At 36.8% G+C, this 14,393-nt stretch overlaps 1 protein-coding gene across 1 annotated transcript in view; it reads right to left on the bottom strand.

The window, feature by feature from the left end:
• Positions 1 to 14,393, bottom strand: part of LOC126455914 (putative inorganic phosphate cotransporter) — a 129,349-nt gene that overhangs the window by 4,400 nt on the left and 110,556 nt on the right. The window contains exons 7-8 of the mRNA XM_050091675.1: positions 8,150 to 8,282; positions 1,315 to 1,559 (exon numbers count right to left, since the gene is read on the bottom strand). Coding sequence (XP_049947632.1) covers positions 1,315 to 1,559; positions 8,150 to 8,282 — 378 coding nt within the window. The remainder of the gene's footprint in view (positions 1 to 1,314; positions 1,560 to 8,149; positions 8,283 to 14,393) is intronic.

Raw genomic sequence — 14,393 nt, 5'->3', positions numbered from 1 at the left:
ATTGATTGTGGAGACAACGATTTTCTGACAGATAGTACCAATCAAGGTCACGTAACTATTGAGTCCAGATTTGACTGGTGTACAAAGACAAATTAGGGGGAGAACACTGGAAAGAGATTTATAAGTTTCAATTCTACATGTTTCACTCACTGAAGTATTTTCCTGTGTTAAATTTGTATTCCAGGAAACAATTTGCATTTCTTGCATGTTCTGTGGGTGTTTTTAGGTTCTACAACACTGTAGCCATTCTTGTTGAAAAGCATCTCCTCCTCCTCCTCCTCCTCCTCCTCCTCCTCCTCAGCCTTTTAAGTGGGAAAGTATCTGCTACCACACATACATATGTCAGGATATTCCATATCTGTGTGAGAAGTACAGGATCTTGTTTACAGTTTCAGATGCCTTGAACACAGACAAAAATTGGGTGCAGAGTTAATGGCTCATTCCATACACATTCCAAGTTGCATGGAAAAATGTTCATTTTGTAAGCATCCTCAATTTTAGTAAGACATCTTCAGCCAATCCTTGCTGCCTTTACTCAACCTCACTGCTCTTTCCTGATCAGACTATTATGTCACTTCATTCTCATCATCCACATCTACATGTCCACTCTGCAATTCACAATTAAGTGCTTGGCAGAGGGTTCATCGAACCACAATCACACTAATCTCTCTACCATTCCACTCCCAAACAGCGTGCGGGAAAAACGAACACCTAAACCTTTCTGTTCGAGCTCTGATTTCTCTTATTTTGTTTTGATGATCATTCCTACCTATGTAGGTCGGGCTGAACAAAATATTTTCGCATTCAGAAGAGAAAGTTGGTGACTGAAATTTCGTAAATAGATCTCGCCGCGACAAAAAATGTCTTTGCTGTAATGACTTCCATCCCAATTTGCGTATCATATCTGCCACACTCTCTCCCCTAGTACGTGATAATACAAAAACGAGCTGCCCTTTTTTGCACCCTTTCGATGTCCTCCGTCAATCCCACCTGGTAAGAATCAGCAAAATTGTAAATGATATTGTCTTAGGGAGCTTATAAACTATCAGTTGGTTGAAGCAAAGTAGAGCATAAAACCACAACAGCCACAAAAACATTAAACTTACCTATGCTAAGTTAAAAATACATTCTTTTCAATGATTTGGAATACAGATGTAGTGAACAGTTTAAAGTATGATTCATGGAAAACTGAACCACCATCTAACTTTCAAACTAGCTTTATAAAATTAGTATCCTTGTTTAGTTTTGATCAAATAACTTATTTATTTTATTAATTCCGTACAAAGGTTGAATGTCTTCCACAGGAATACTTACATTGTTCTTCACAACAGCACCTACAATAAGGGGAGCTATAATTGATGTTAGAGCTGCTAGACCATTTGTCATGCCCATCAGCACGCCAGAGAAATTTGGTGAAAGATCAATGTGATTGATCTGAAAGCCCAAATAAATCCCACTATTAAGCCCAACAGTGAGGGTCAGAAGTGCAACAGCAACAGTTGGATCTTCAAGTTCTATAAAGCTTAGTATGAGCAATGCTAAACCAGGGCCCCAGTGACCTGTGTGAATAAAGCATAAACATTTTAAAAAATTATAATAATAATAATAATAATAATAATAATAATAATAATAATAATATTGGTAGTAGTAGCTACAAATTTCATCACTTCTCTCTTTCAGTTTGAGAACTTCCAATTTCTTGTTAGTCTTTTGACAAACATGAATTTTCTTCTGTGAAGACAGTTTGATAAACTTGCTAAAAACATCATAAACAACACACTATAACAGACGTCTCAATACGGGAACTGTGTTACCATTTCTTATACTCTTAATTTTTATTTATTTATTTTTTGCCCTAATTAACCTTTTCTGTTCGTGTCAAAATTCTTTTACTGTTTACCGGGGATTTTAAGCTGGAACATTTTTCCCAATAACACAAGAGAAAGGAAACATCAGCTACTTATATCTTATTCCTTCCTGCAGTATCTCTACTCAAAAGAGAAATTTTCACTTCAAGCCAACAACTAGTCAAACTCTCAACCTTCAGGCACTGCATTGCTCATCTACTCTATGTTCCCCATCCTCAAAATGCTTTTTCACCCCTTCTTCCCCATAATAGGGACCTGCTCCTGAATGCCATCAAACACTAATAAAATCTATCTTTCAAAATCCTGATCCCTGCTGAAGTCAGTTCTATTGGAAGATTGTACCTGGACCCCCAAAACCCATATTTTACAATGCTTCACTTTTGAAGAACCTGCTTCCTTTTACTTATTCCTTTTTAGCTGCTCACCTTGCTGACTATAGCCAGCCAAATGTACACATAGAACCTAGCTCCCATATGTTTTGTCTCCCCCAATAATGAACTTCTGCCTCCTTCCAGCCACACTTAACTGATATCCTTGGAAGAATTCTTTACATCCAATCTGACTTCACTTTCCTTGTTTAAATTTTAACTCTTGGTGGTTGAGAATGAAGTACTTTTATTATGGCTAAACATGAATTTGTCACTGTACAAATAATTTGACTGATCATAGATTGCTCTGCTTTTTTACTCTGTACATTGATTACTGTCATCAAATAAGGACTAATGGTGAATAAAATGAAATAGCATGAACTACATTTATTTCAACCAAACAAGTTTCCTGCATTCCAGTGAAACATTTACAGTGCACACACACTTCATTTAAATAGTATATGTTTATCGGCATGAACTACTTAATACAGCCCTAAGCATGGACACTGGCTGTAATACCACATAACACATCCAATCAGTTTAATGCTAGCCCAGGCTTCACTACCACAATTTGTAACTAGGCTACCTGGGTGCATCAATAAATAATGCTCAAAAATTATGTGGATGCAGAAAATGTGAGAAACTTCTAAGAAAACTGACAAAGGAACACTACCTGCCTGAGAAGAAAAGGTTCAAAGGTGCAATGACATTTCCCTGCACTACTCTAAATTCTTTGAATGTGAGCACATGATCACACCTAATTATCATAAAGACAATCATCATCTTAAGAACAAGCCTGTCATTCTGTCAGTCTTACCACTACTACTGTAATCATGAATCATGGTGACTGTGGCTGTAGATGGGAGTACTTACTGACTGACATTTCTTAAAACTTTACCCCTACTATCTCATCTCAGAAGTCTCATTACCTTCACAGGGGTTTGAACTGGACTAGCCTCCACATGGTGCATCCCAGGCAACATAATATGAAATAGGAGCTGTCAGATCTTTTGGTAAACAACACAGGCAAAGGAAAAACAAGGCCTCTCAAGAATAATATGTACAAAATGCTGATCTTTAGTTCACATCTGCCAAATATTGAAGGAACTGGTAGCTCCAAATCTAAATATCTATTGAAGTTACTTCTTGATGATAATGTTGGTCTGTGCTTCTCCAGAAAATCCATACTGCCACAGAGGATGGCTATAAGCTCATTGGGGAATCTGATCACCAAACCTGTGCCTTCACCATACATCTGCAGCAATATCAAAAATTTATTTCTCATTTCCACTAACACCTGAAGTGACATACATGTGGTAAATATTAAAACTGGTGACCAATATAATAAATGTTTCTAAGCTGCCAAAAAACCAGAACTGGCTAAATGTTCTCCCTACCCAACATTCTACATTGTTTGCTGTAGACTTTAAAAACCACCACGAACTGTGGTATTATACCACAAGCAATTAATGTATTGAGATACTGATGGAATAGCCAAACAATTTGTACCTTATCTATGATATTAATGACAGGGTTGTGTTTCATTTGACTGCATTGAGAAGGGATTATAATCCATATATATGCTTCATAACAACTGGCTGTAACGGACCATTCTACTAAAAGGAAGTTTTTCGCCAACTTCTCACATAGCCACCACAGACTAGCCATAATAGATCATTCTTTTCTTTCAACAGTTGTCACACTATGGATGCAATATCATTTAAGCTTTCAATCAGTACTCAGTAAATAATTGTTTTATTTTGTTTGCAGCAGCTGTAGTAGAGAAATACTTAGAAAATAGCATGGCCACATGGGGTAGCTGCGTAGTCTGAGGCACCTCGTTACACTTCGCATGGCTTTCACAACAATGCTTAAATACCCTAGGTGTATCTCAGTACCTGTCACCTGAAACCATCTCTTTTTACCTGCTCCCATGTTCCAACAACAGCTTTACTTCCCTCCCTAATGCTCCCCCACTAGTTTCAATACTCCCACAAAGATTTTTCCTTTATGTGGACCAGTTCTTCCAGTTGTTTGCAGTCTATCATCCTACATACAAGAAAGTAATCATTTATTCTACTGCCAATGTAGTTCTCATCCCAATATGACACTCTGTCACTAAGCACTAGTTCATGTATATTTCAATAGCCTTGATAACATGAACCATTACTTTTGCCAGTGATTTCTTGGTACATAACCCACTTTCTAATTACATTGACCAACCACATTCTGATCCATAATTTTATAGCTTCAGAGGTAAAAGATAGAAACAAATCTGAGGAGCGTGAGATGTGGCAAGTTGGGCACCTCCGTCTGTTATAGTCCCCCAATTATTGGCTCATTTTTTCCCATATTCTTTAGAGTTCTAAAGTGGCCATTCCCATGAACATCAGCTTCACAGTCATCAGTATATCAATATTATAACTATATTACTCAAATCATTTATCAAATTTTTCCTCTATCTATTGGTATACTTAGTTTGGCTAGACAACATCTTAATTACAAAATTTCATTAGTTGAAAATATTTGTGCAGTAGATCTTTGCAGATTTGTGGCGAGCTAGGAGAGATATGGCAGCATAAGGACATGTACTATTAAATAGCGCAATATTCTAACTTTACTGTAACATTTTATTTTTCTGAAAATTATCTTCCGTGTTAACTGAGTTTGAAGTTCAGAAAAGCTGCCCCACTGCATTATAAATCCTGTCATAACTACTGTAAGACTGATTTTCATCACATACATTTCTTAACTTTTCTGTGTTTATGATATACAGGATTGAATAATTAATGCACTAACTGATAGCTTAATGAAATTTGTTGTACTTTGCATTATTGCACTCATACATGTAAATGACTGGATTCACATTGGAGAATAAAATATTGTCCATGTATTTTTCTAAGTTTGTAACCAGCAACATTTTTGCTATCTAAAATTCTATTTTTTGTAGTTCATCAAAAACAACAAATTCCAACCCTGTCAAACTTTAAAGTGCTATGTAGTTTTCAAAGTTACTGTTTATTATTATGCTACTCTTTATAAGACCCATCCCTACTGGCGAGAGTCATCTGCAGTGAGTATTCAACACAGCAAGATCTACAAGAGGTTTTCAGTGCATAATGCAATACATAGTTTTTCTGAAAGCAGGTTAGTTTTATTCAGGATTACAGTACACTATATTTACCACTCTTTTGGCTACAAACTCTTCTTCTTCAACAGTCTCTATTCAATGAACTGCTTTGTGACATCTTACTGGGAGGGCCTGTATGTCCACATGGTACCACTCTACTGGGTGACATCAGAGCCAGTGTCTTACTGGATCAATTATCTCCCTATTGTATGTGTACTGCTTCTCACAGCACGCATCCTTCACTGGGCCAAGTGAATGGAACTGAGAAGGCACAAGATCTGGGCTGCAGGATGAATCGGTACCCCCAATTGGTGAATGAGTGAGCACTACCAACAAATGTCCAGTTGTACAGAAAGGTGTTTTTGATCCATTTGTCACCTCAAATGGAGGAGTCTCCAAGTTGCAACACTGCCATGTATTGCTGGCAAGCACACAGGTGATCTGGCAATTAGCATGACCTTGTTGTGATGATGACAGATGATGTGCCGAATGACTGACCAGACCATTGTTCACTCTCAGATCTCTGTAGACATTCTGCAAGTACCTATGAATATCTATCATGCTACAATTTTCCACCAAAAGAAACTCAGTGACAGCTCTTTGCTTGGTACACACCTCCATTACAGATACCTTTGAAGGCTATGTATGGCACCACCATCTCTCAGAACATCTTAAGACTGTAGGGGCTCAAGCAGGAAAATTCCAAACTGTCCCACAACAAGTTCTGAATTTTTTCATCCAAAATTGTCAGAGTTAAAAAAAAAGAAAAAAAAGAAAAGGAACATCGCATTACTTGCTAAACACTACTCTTAAGTCTACCACTATGGAGGAATGTACCACATTCAGTCTAATAAAAATTAGAGGTGAAAAGATTTACCACAGTCAGTTCTAATTTCATATCCATGAGTTTCCCCAGTAATTGTGTAATGGCAGACTCTTAGCTCACTTCTGTGATAAATGTATATGTGAGGATAAGTGCACCAAATTTTAACAATGATTTGTAATGACAATATTGATTAATGAAAATCAAGTCTTTCTGTGAACTTGGGATGAATTTGTGATGTATGTGTCTACATTCACTTTAACATCACAGTATCTGTTCTAAATTGTCAGACTTTATCCTAAGTGATGAATTTTTTGACTTTTATTGATTAGTTATTCGCCACACTTAAACAATAGTTGGTGATACATTAGTGCACTTTGACTGCAACGACAGAACAATCGCCTGGTGTAGTACGTAGCTACGTATATATCAAGACAGAATTGACCATGAACAGTATTTAACACCTTTTTCATGATGTCTGAAAGTATTGTAACTTCTAGTTTCATATGGATTACATTTACAATTGCCTAATTTCACCAACAGTTTTTCAACCAGCTTTCAAAGGAATCACCAGCAACTGAGATCATGTGGGTAGGTAAATCAGGTAGGACACAAACTGCCGTGGATACCTGCTTGTCGGTATCATTTGAAGACTTAAAGCAGCTTTTCTGGTTTGTATTCATTAATGGAATATTCATGAGTAAGATCCCAGAGGACAGCCTTTGATCTTTCCTCTGGAACTTTAATACCTGCTCCCAAACTATGTATAAACGTTAGTATCTTTTAATTGTTTAATTCTACTCACTCATCAAAAAATACTGAACAGCAGCATCAAAATTTAGTATGTTTAACTGCATGTTAATTCATGTTTGTGTAAACTAACTTTTAAGACTGCTGGCAGCATGTGTACAAATCTTAAAACTTATCTAGATCAATTTGACAAATGCAGCAATCATTAGAGTACAACAAATATCATTAGGGATACAGTACTATGTACTACTGCAGACTATAGCATGATGGAAAAGCAGCTCAGTTTTAATTCTTGACCTATGTTTCGTTTCATAAACTCATTTGTCTATACAGTTATCTTCTTTGAAACTTTTAATTAAGTCATATGCAATCTGTTTTTGTATACTCTGTACTCATACCCCAACCACAGCATCAAAAGGTATGGCAACAAACCAACATACAACAGAATCATACATCTGAAAGCATGACTACATGCTACACTGTCAATTCACAGAAAACCAAACTCATTGTAAAACTGGATCTTTAAAACTTTTTCTTCATGTAAAATAATCAAAACCTTCTGTATTAACACCAGCCAAAAGTGAAACTCATGAAACTTATTTATTAAAATGTAGTTTCATATTATGACATATAGAATCAATTTTACATTGCATTTTGCTTTCACATTTATTGACCATTAGTGGAATACAGTAATATTTTTAGTTATGCAAGTTCTTATGGATTTTCTTTTTAGGTTTCTCTAAATGGTACTATTATATTTACAGGTGCCTGAAAATGGGATATATGTATCTCAGAAATCTGTAAGTTAGCATTATGAAATTTTTATATCTGTCTTCAAGGCTGAGTTGGTTCAGGTTCAACATTTCTGTTACTTTCCAAGAGTATCTCATATCCATCACTGCTGCCTTCTTTGTACACATTCAGTACTCTTTGTCACTACTATTTGGGATGGGTCCAAGACAAACTTCACCATTCTTAAAACATTGATAAAAGTTTTGAAGAACACAGATGCATAGGTAAATTGATTTAAGAAACAAAACTGTCATTTTTGAACAGTGGAAAATCCAGGTTAGAAAATCAACAGTTATGAAAGGGATAGACTGCTATTCATCACAATGAAGACATGCTGAGTTGCAGACAGGCACAATGAAGGAGCTGTTATATTATTAATTAAATAATAAATAAATGCAGTCTTTGAAAACTATCTTACCAATAGAGTTAAAAACTTTCCTGATAGTGCCAGTTGTCATCCAGTTCTTTCTCTCAATCAGGTGCCCAATCCAGCTGAAAATAAAACTTAGGCACCACATTACTAAATATGGCATTGCAGATAACAATCCATCCTAAAAAAAAAAAAAAAAAAAAAAAAAAAAAAAAAAAAAAAAAAAAAAAAAAAAAAAAAAAAAAAAAAAAAAAAAGTGTTATGATTTTGCATCATAGTTTGTAAGAAAGTAAACAATTATCAATTTGTTAATGTTATCATTCTGCAAAAAAATCAATTTCCACATGGAATTTTGTAGGTGATTCAGTGACACTATTATTTCAATTTTTCTGTATCTCAGATTACTGTATAGCCTGAAGAAAGAGTGCATTTAGGATCTGAGTTGAGGTACCTATTATTTAGTATCTACTGAATGGAGTCTAGTTTCAGTAACATTTGTATGTATATCGCCATTGGATGGGTAGCGTTCAAATAAATTTTAGTATTTTCTATACTTTTAGTAGTTTTTGACACTAGTCACTAATACAAGAACAAACGAACTGAAGATACAATGCTAATGGAAGCTTTTGAAACCATCTGGCATTTTCAATTCAAAAGGTAAGATCTGATCTGATAGCTGAATAGTTCTGAAAAAAACAAAGAAAAGCATATGAGAATTTCCGATATGTGATCCAGAAGGTAAGTGAAATATCCGGCAAGCAATCGTTTATTGCCTGCAGCAATAATAACTGCCAAGTTTTCATTTTAACAACAAAACTTAACATTTCTCTGATGAGTAACAAGTGGAAAAGAATTTTGGGTATTTAAAGGTATAACTGACTTATCTTAGAATAATGAATTCCCAGGTTTACTTTACCTTCTCTTGTAAAGAAGTTAATTGAAGCAATAACATCTAATAAGAGCTTCTGAGCAAATGAGATATGGAGATGGTGGTATGCCTGCCTGCTGTAAGATATAATGAAAGGGGGGGGGGGCAGGGGGCAGGAGAGAGAGGGGGGGGGGGGGGAGACTACTACTGATTTGAGCAAAGAAGGAAAACCAAATTAGCAGTAGTATGGACATCCAGCAGAAGCTGTCGTCTTCACTGATGGTGAGGATTTAACTTACCTTTAAAAAAAATGAAATTAAACTCTGGTAACATATTTCAGACCATAGGTGATGTATAAACCAAAACGTCTCTTACATCATTGTATCTGCCGTTACAGAATAATTAAGTGTTGAAGAAAGGTGAGTTAGTTAAAATGGAGAATGCAATCCAGGTAATGACATGAACTTCCTGCTGATGAAGGACCTGCAGTTAGTTGCATAGAATAGGGGGATGCTGGAATGGTCTGCTAAATAAGATTCTTTTGTGAAAGGGGGAAGGGAGGAGTGGGCAGAGAGAAGAGTATAAATGAAAGTAGCACCACTTTCTACACTATTAAGTAAAAGCTGATTTTTCAGTGTAACAGAAATTAAGTGTTCGGACTAAGCAAGATGTCAATGACTGACTGAAAATATTAACTTTAACAATAGCATAATTATTAAAATATTAGATATATTCCGTATCTAATTTTTAGAAAGTATTAATAGCTCTTGTTTTTGAACTTTAATTTTGCAATTTTTTACTTTTTGTCTCTGCAGTTTGTCCTAAAATGGAAACTGTTGGGGGCCTGGTACATCATATTGCCTTTAAGTATCAGTATATTATGACCACCTCCTCGCCAACTAGCAAGGATTCCAAAAACCGGTCATGCATGAGTCAACTTGTGCTCTTATCACATAACATGCTGAAACTCTGTTTTAGTATCTACTGATTTCTAAAACTCTGATTAGTACTTAACCAAAAATTTAAAATGTGCACTCATTCGGACTACCAAATGAAATTTTAACTCAACTAAGAATTTCTTGATGGTTGCGGTGTGTCACCCCCAACAGAAATCATTGGCAGATATACTAGTAACTTCAGATGTCCTCAAGGGAAGTGTATTGTGGCTCTTGCTGTATATATTATATTAACAATATGGCAGATTATACTAACAGTAACTTCAGACTCTTTGTTGGTGATGCTGTTATCTATAATGAAATAGGTATATGGAAAAAATGGACTGAATGGAGCTCTCTAGATTTTTAAGCACTGCAGAAATTGGTAACTTCTTTAAAAGTTCAGGAAACCAAATCCATTGCAGGTGACAAGATACCAGTGCATGATAATGTACGAATGGTTCTTTATAACCTTATAATTTAAGAATAGGATAATGACAAAAACTATCTTTATGCCTAATTTTTGTAAATTAGTTATCACATGAAATACGTTCGCATTTCCTAGATTTGAACAATGAAAACTCCATAGATGATGGCACAGAGGTGCTGAAGTTAGTTTGGGTTGTATGAAGAACATTGTCTTGCATAGAAGGCAGGGCAGACCTTATATCCAAAAACTCTTTATATGAGGTGTGTTTTTTAAGTAAGGTCTATTTTGTTGTAGACACTAATAGTTCACCTGCATACCACAACTAGTGCATGCTTTGTGTACCGGCATGCCTCGGGAACAACTGTGCTCAGTTTCAGCTCTGTAGCTAACCTATACCATTCTGTTCTGTGCTTTGCTTTCAAAATGTTTTAGACTGTCAACTCACCCACCACATGTGATGTTCGCACATTAATATGGTTTACATCAGCAAGGAACATGTCTGCTGCAGAAATTCATTGACAGATTTGTTAAGTGTACGATGATACTGTTATGAGTGAAAGCAAAGTGTGTAAGTGGTACAAGAATTCAAAGATGGCCTTGACAATGTCCATGATGAGGACCACTCTGGTTGCCCTTCTTTGATTACAGACAATTTGTTGGCTTATGTTGAAGTGAGGATTCGTGAGAACACACTCTTCACAATAACAAGTGTCTTAAATGAATTTCCTAACGTGTCAAAATCAGTGCTTTACAACATTGTTTCTGAACACCTAAAGTTTAGGAAACTTTACTCCTGTTGTGTCCCAAAACTCCTATCACAGTAGCACAAAAACCAAAGATACAAGTGTGCGATGAAGTTCGTGACTCGTTAACATGAAGGAGGTGATGGCTTCTTGAGTTAGATCATAATTGGAGACTAAACATGGGTTAATCGAATCAACAGACCAGACATTTATTTGTAAAGGTGAAGGCCAAACAGACTGTGTCCCAGCACAAAATCATGGCGTCGGTGTTTTGGGATAGGTATGATGTTTTGATGGTTGACTTCATGCAACGAGGAACCACTATCAATGCAGAAGCATACTACCAAACCATGAGAAATCTACGCAGAGCAATTCAAAATGAAAGATGCAGTTTGCTGACAAAGGGAATTGTCCTTCTCCACGACTATGCAAAACCTCACACTGCAGGTCAGACTCATTATTTATTGGACAATTTACCATCTGTTCCTCCACCTCAAACAACATCTCAGAAGCAACCGTTATGACGATGACATGAAAACAGCAGTGAACTCTTGGTTATCGGAGCAGGCTGCAAGTTTTTATGAAGAGGGTATTTTAAAATTGGTTGAGAGGTATGATAATGTTTCAACAAATATGGCAACTATGTCAAACAATAGAGTGAATTGTGTACTTTCTGAAAATAAATTTACTTTTTTGAAATAACTTTTCATTGTGTAATTATGTTCAAACAGACCTTGCTTAAAAAACACGCCTCGTAGATGTTGAGGTAAACTGAAACAGCATCTAATCTTTTAACTTCAGTCTGATTCAGGAATAAAACATAGTCAATTTTCTGTTCCTTTACTTAAACTCCTGAGGCATCAATGGATATTAGTCTGGCAATGGGGAGATATGCATATTTGTGAAGAGGGTAAAAAATTTTAAGGGAGTTTTAACCCCGACTGCAGTAAGCAGATACAGTGGTTACACAAACTTAGGTCCTTTCAGAAAGCCAACTAGTGTTGATAGCTGCAAAACAGTTTTCAGCTGACCAAACAAGCACCAGTAGGATGACAAAGAAATGATACTTTGAAAACAAATAGTTCAATTAATTCTCATTTACTCACTGTGTTCTTGACGGTGTTCATATTTTAAAAATCTTTTGTTATGATTTGATTGTATTATAAGTTATGGATCCTAGTTTTAGCCCATTTAAAATCAAAAGTAAATCATAACCCCTCTCTTTTTCAATGTAATTTGAAGTAAATTTTTACAGTTCTAGCACCTAATGAGATTAAAAATTGTGGCCTAGTCACAATTTCTCTACCTACCTACACAATGCAGAATTTGTTAACCATGACCATGAGAGTGGAAGTATTCAAACAAGGTGATTATATCACATCCACTATAATATTTTTCAGTGCAGTAGAGCTTAAAGTAATGAGACATTATGGAAGAAATGTTTCCACTGGTTCTATTTGTACTACACTCTATTAACTAACTTCAGTTAGTACTACTGATTCATCCCTTTTGTGTGGATTGATTGGACGGTTAATTTGGGGGAGGGGGCCAAACAATGAGGTCATCGGTCCAATCAGATTAGGGAAGAAAGTCAGCTGTGCCCTTTCAAAGGAACCATCCCAACATTTGCCTGAAGCAATTTAGGGAACTCGTGGAAAATCTAAATCAGGATGGCTGGATGTTGTTTGAACCATTGTCCTCCCAAATGCAAGTCCATTGTGCCAGCAACTGCACCACCTCACTCAGTCCTTTGTGTGGAATTATTGTTAACATGCAGCACAACACACTTCACAAATTCACATCTCTGTGCATGCAGTGTCCATTAAGATTATGTTAAAATGTTTCAACATATGAGGGTTTCTTATAAATTAACTTCTGAATGGCAATGAAGACAAAAAAATGCTTGTGGCTTCATGGAGCTTGCATGGCTGAAGGAGGCGGCTCTGCATCATTCAGCACTCTGCTGTGTTCGTCAGTGTGTAAGCAGCAAGCTATTGAAAATGGACTATTTTTCTGCATCTCTCATCAACTGTGAGATACACTGTCATTTGCTTCCTGCAAGCAGGAGTAAGAAATGCCACAGGGATTTATCTTCAGTTGTGTTGTGTATTGGGATCAGCTGTGAGCGAGTGGTGCAGAAAATTCGAGGCTTTTCTTACAGGTGTGCAAGACAGAAATGCTCAAGGAAGCCATTAAGATGTGACTGACTAGTGCAACATGTTAACAAAACAGTGTGAACTGTTAGTTCACAATTTCCAAACTTTAATGTGTGTCTCAGATTTCAAGGACAACCATATTTAGTGATTATGTATTTGTCGTGGCTGCCAAAATTTCTTTAACATTATCATAGAGACATCAGGTTGCTATAAGTTTTGTGGATGGTGGTTATTAACATGTCTAACCAGTGTTCACAGAACTGTAAAATCAGGTTCAGTCTAGACATTCCGTCAGTGCTACCATAAAGATATTTATCAAGTTTGTAACATAATAATGCCTGGGAACAACACACGGGTGTAGATTTTGACAGCAGATCTCACAAGAATAATGCATGAGGGTACTGTGACACTATAGGTATATTGTTAGATTGTTAAAACCCTGATCAGTCCAGAATATATGGGCAAATATCACTGAAGGAAATATTGCCACAAAAATGTGTGGCCTGATACTGCTAATTTTTTTTTGTTTTGTTGTTTTTTTTTTTTTTTTTGTGGTTTTAGGGCGCACAACTTCAATGGTCATTAGCGCCCTTACTATGTTAAGAATGCACCGCGAGGCACAAGTTTAAAAACAACAACTAAAAGGGAAAACACGATAAAAGACAAACTGAGAGGCAGAGGATTAAAAAACAGCATAATCAAATGTTCTTAGAGAGGTGTGTCAAATTGATAAAACGAAGGACACGAGCAGCTGCTCATGGGTCATCGGCTAAAATAGCTTCTAAAGTACATGGCAGGTTAAGATCAAGATGCAGTGTGTTGAAATCTGTACAGGAAATTAAAATGTGGCGGACCGTCAGCAATTGCCCACATGGGCAGAACGGCGCCGGCACAGCCGTCAGCAGATGGCGATGGCTGAACCGGCAGTGTCCGATGCGTAACCGGGCCAAAACGACCTCCTCCCGCCGAGAAGGGCGGAAGGAGGACGTCCAAGCCGTGGGAAGAGGTTTCAAGGCCCGAAGCTTGTTGTCTGTAAGTGCAGCCCAATCAGCATGCCACAGCGATAAAATGCGCCGACAAATGACCCTGCTACAATCCGACGAAGGGACACAACAAGAAGCTGTCCGAGGTTGGAGGACCGCAGCCTTGGCCGCGGCATC

Source organism: Schistocerca serialis, chromosome 1 (assembly GCF_023864345.2).
Source record: "Schistocerca serialis cubense isolate TAMUIC-IGC-003099 chromosome 1, iqSchSeri2.2, whole genome shotgun sequence".
Classification (NCBI taxonomy): domain Eukaryota; kingdom Metazoa; phylum Arthropoda; class Insecta; order Orthoptera; family Acrididae; genus Schistocerca; species Schistocerca serialis.
The sequence above is the reverse complement of the archived record's forward strand: the minus strand, read 5'-3'. Positions and strand labels throughout refer to the sequence as shown.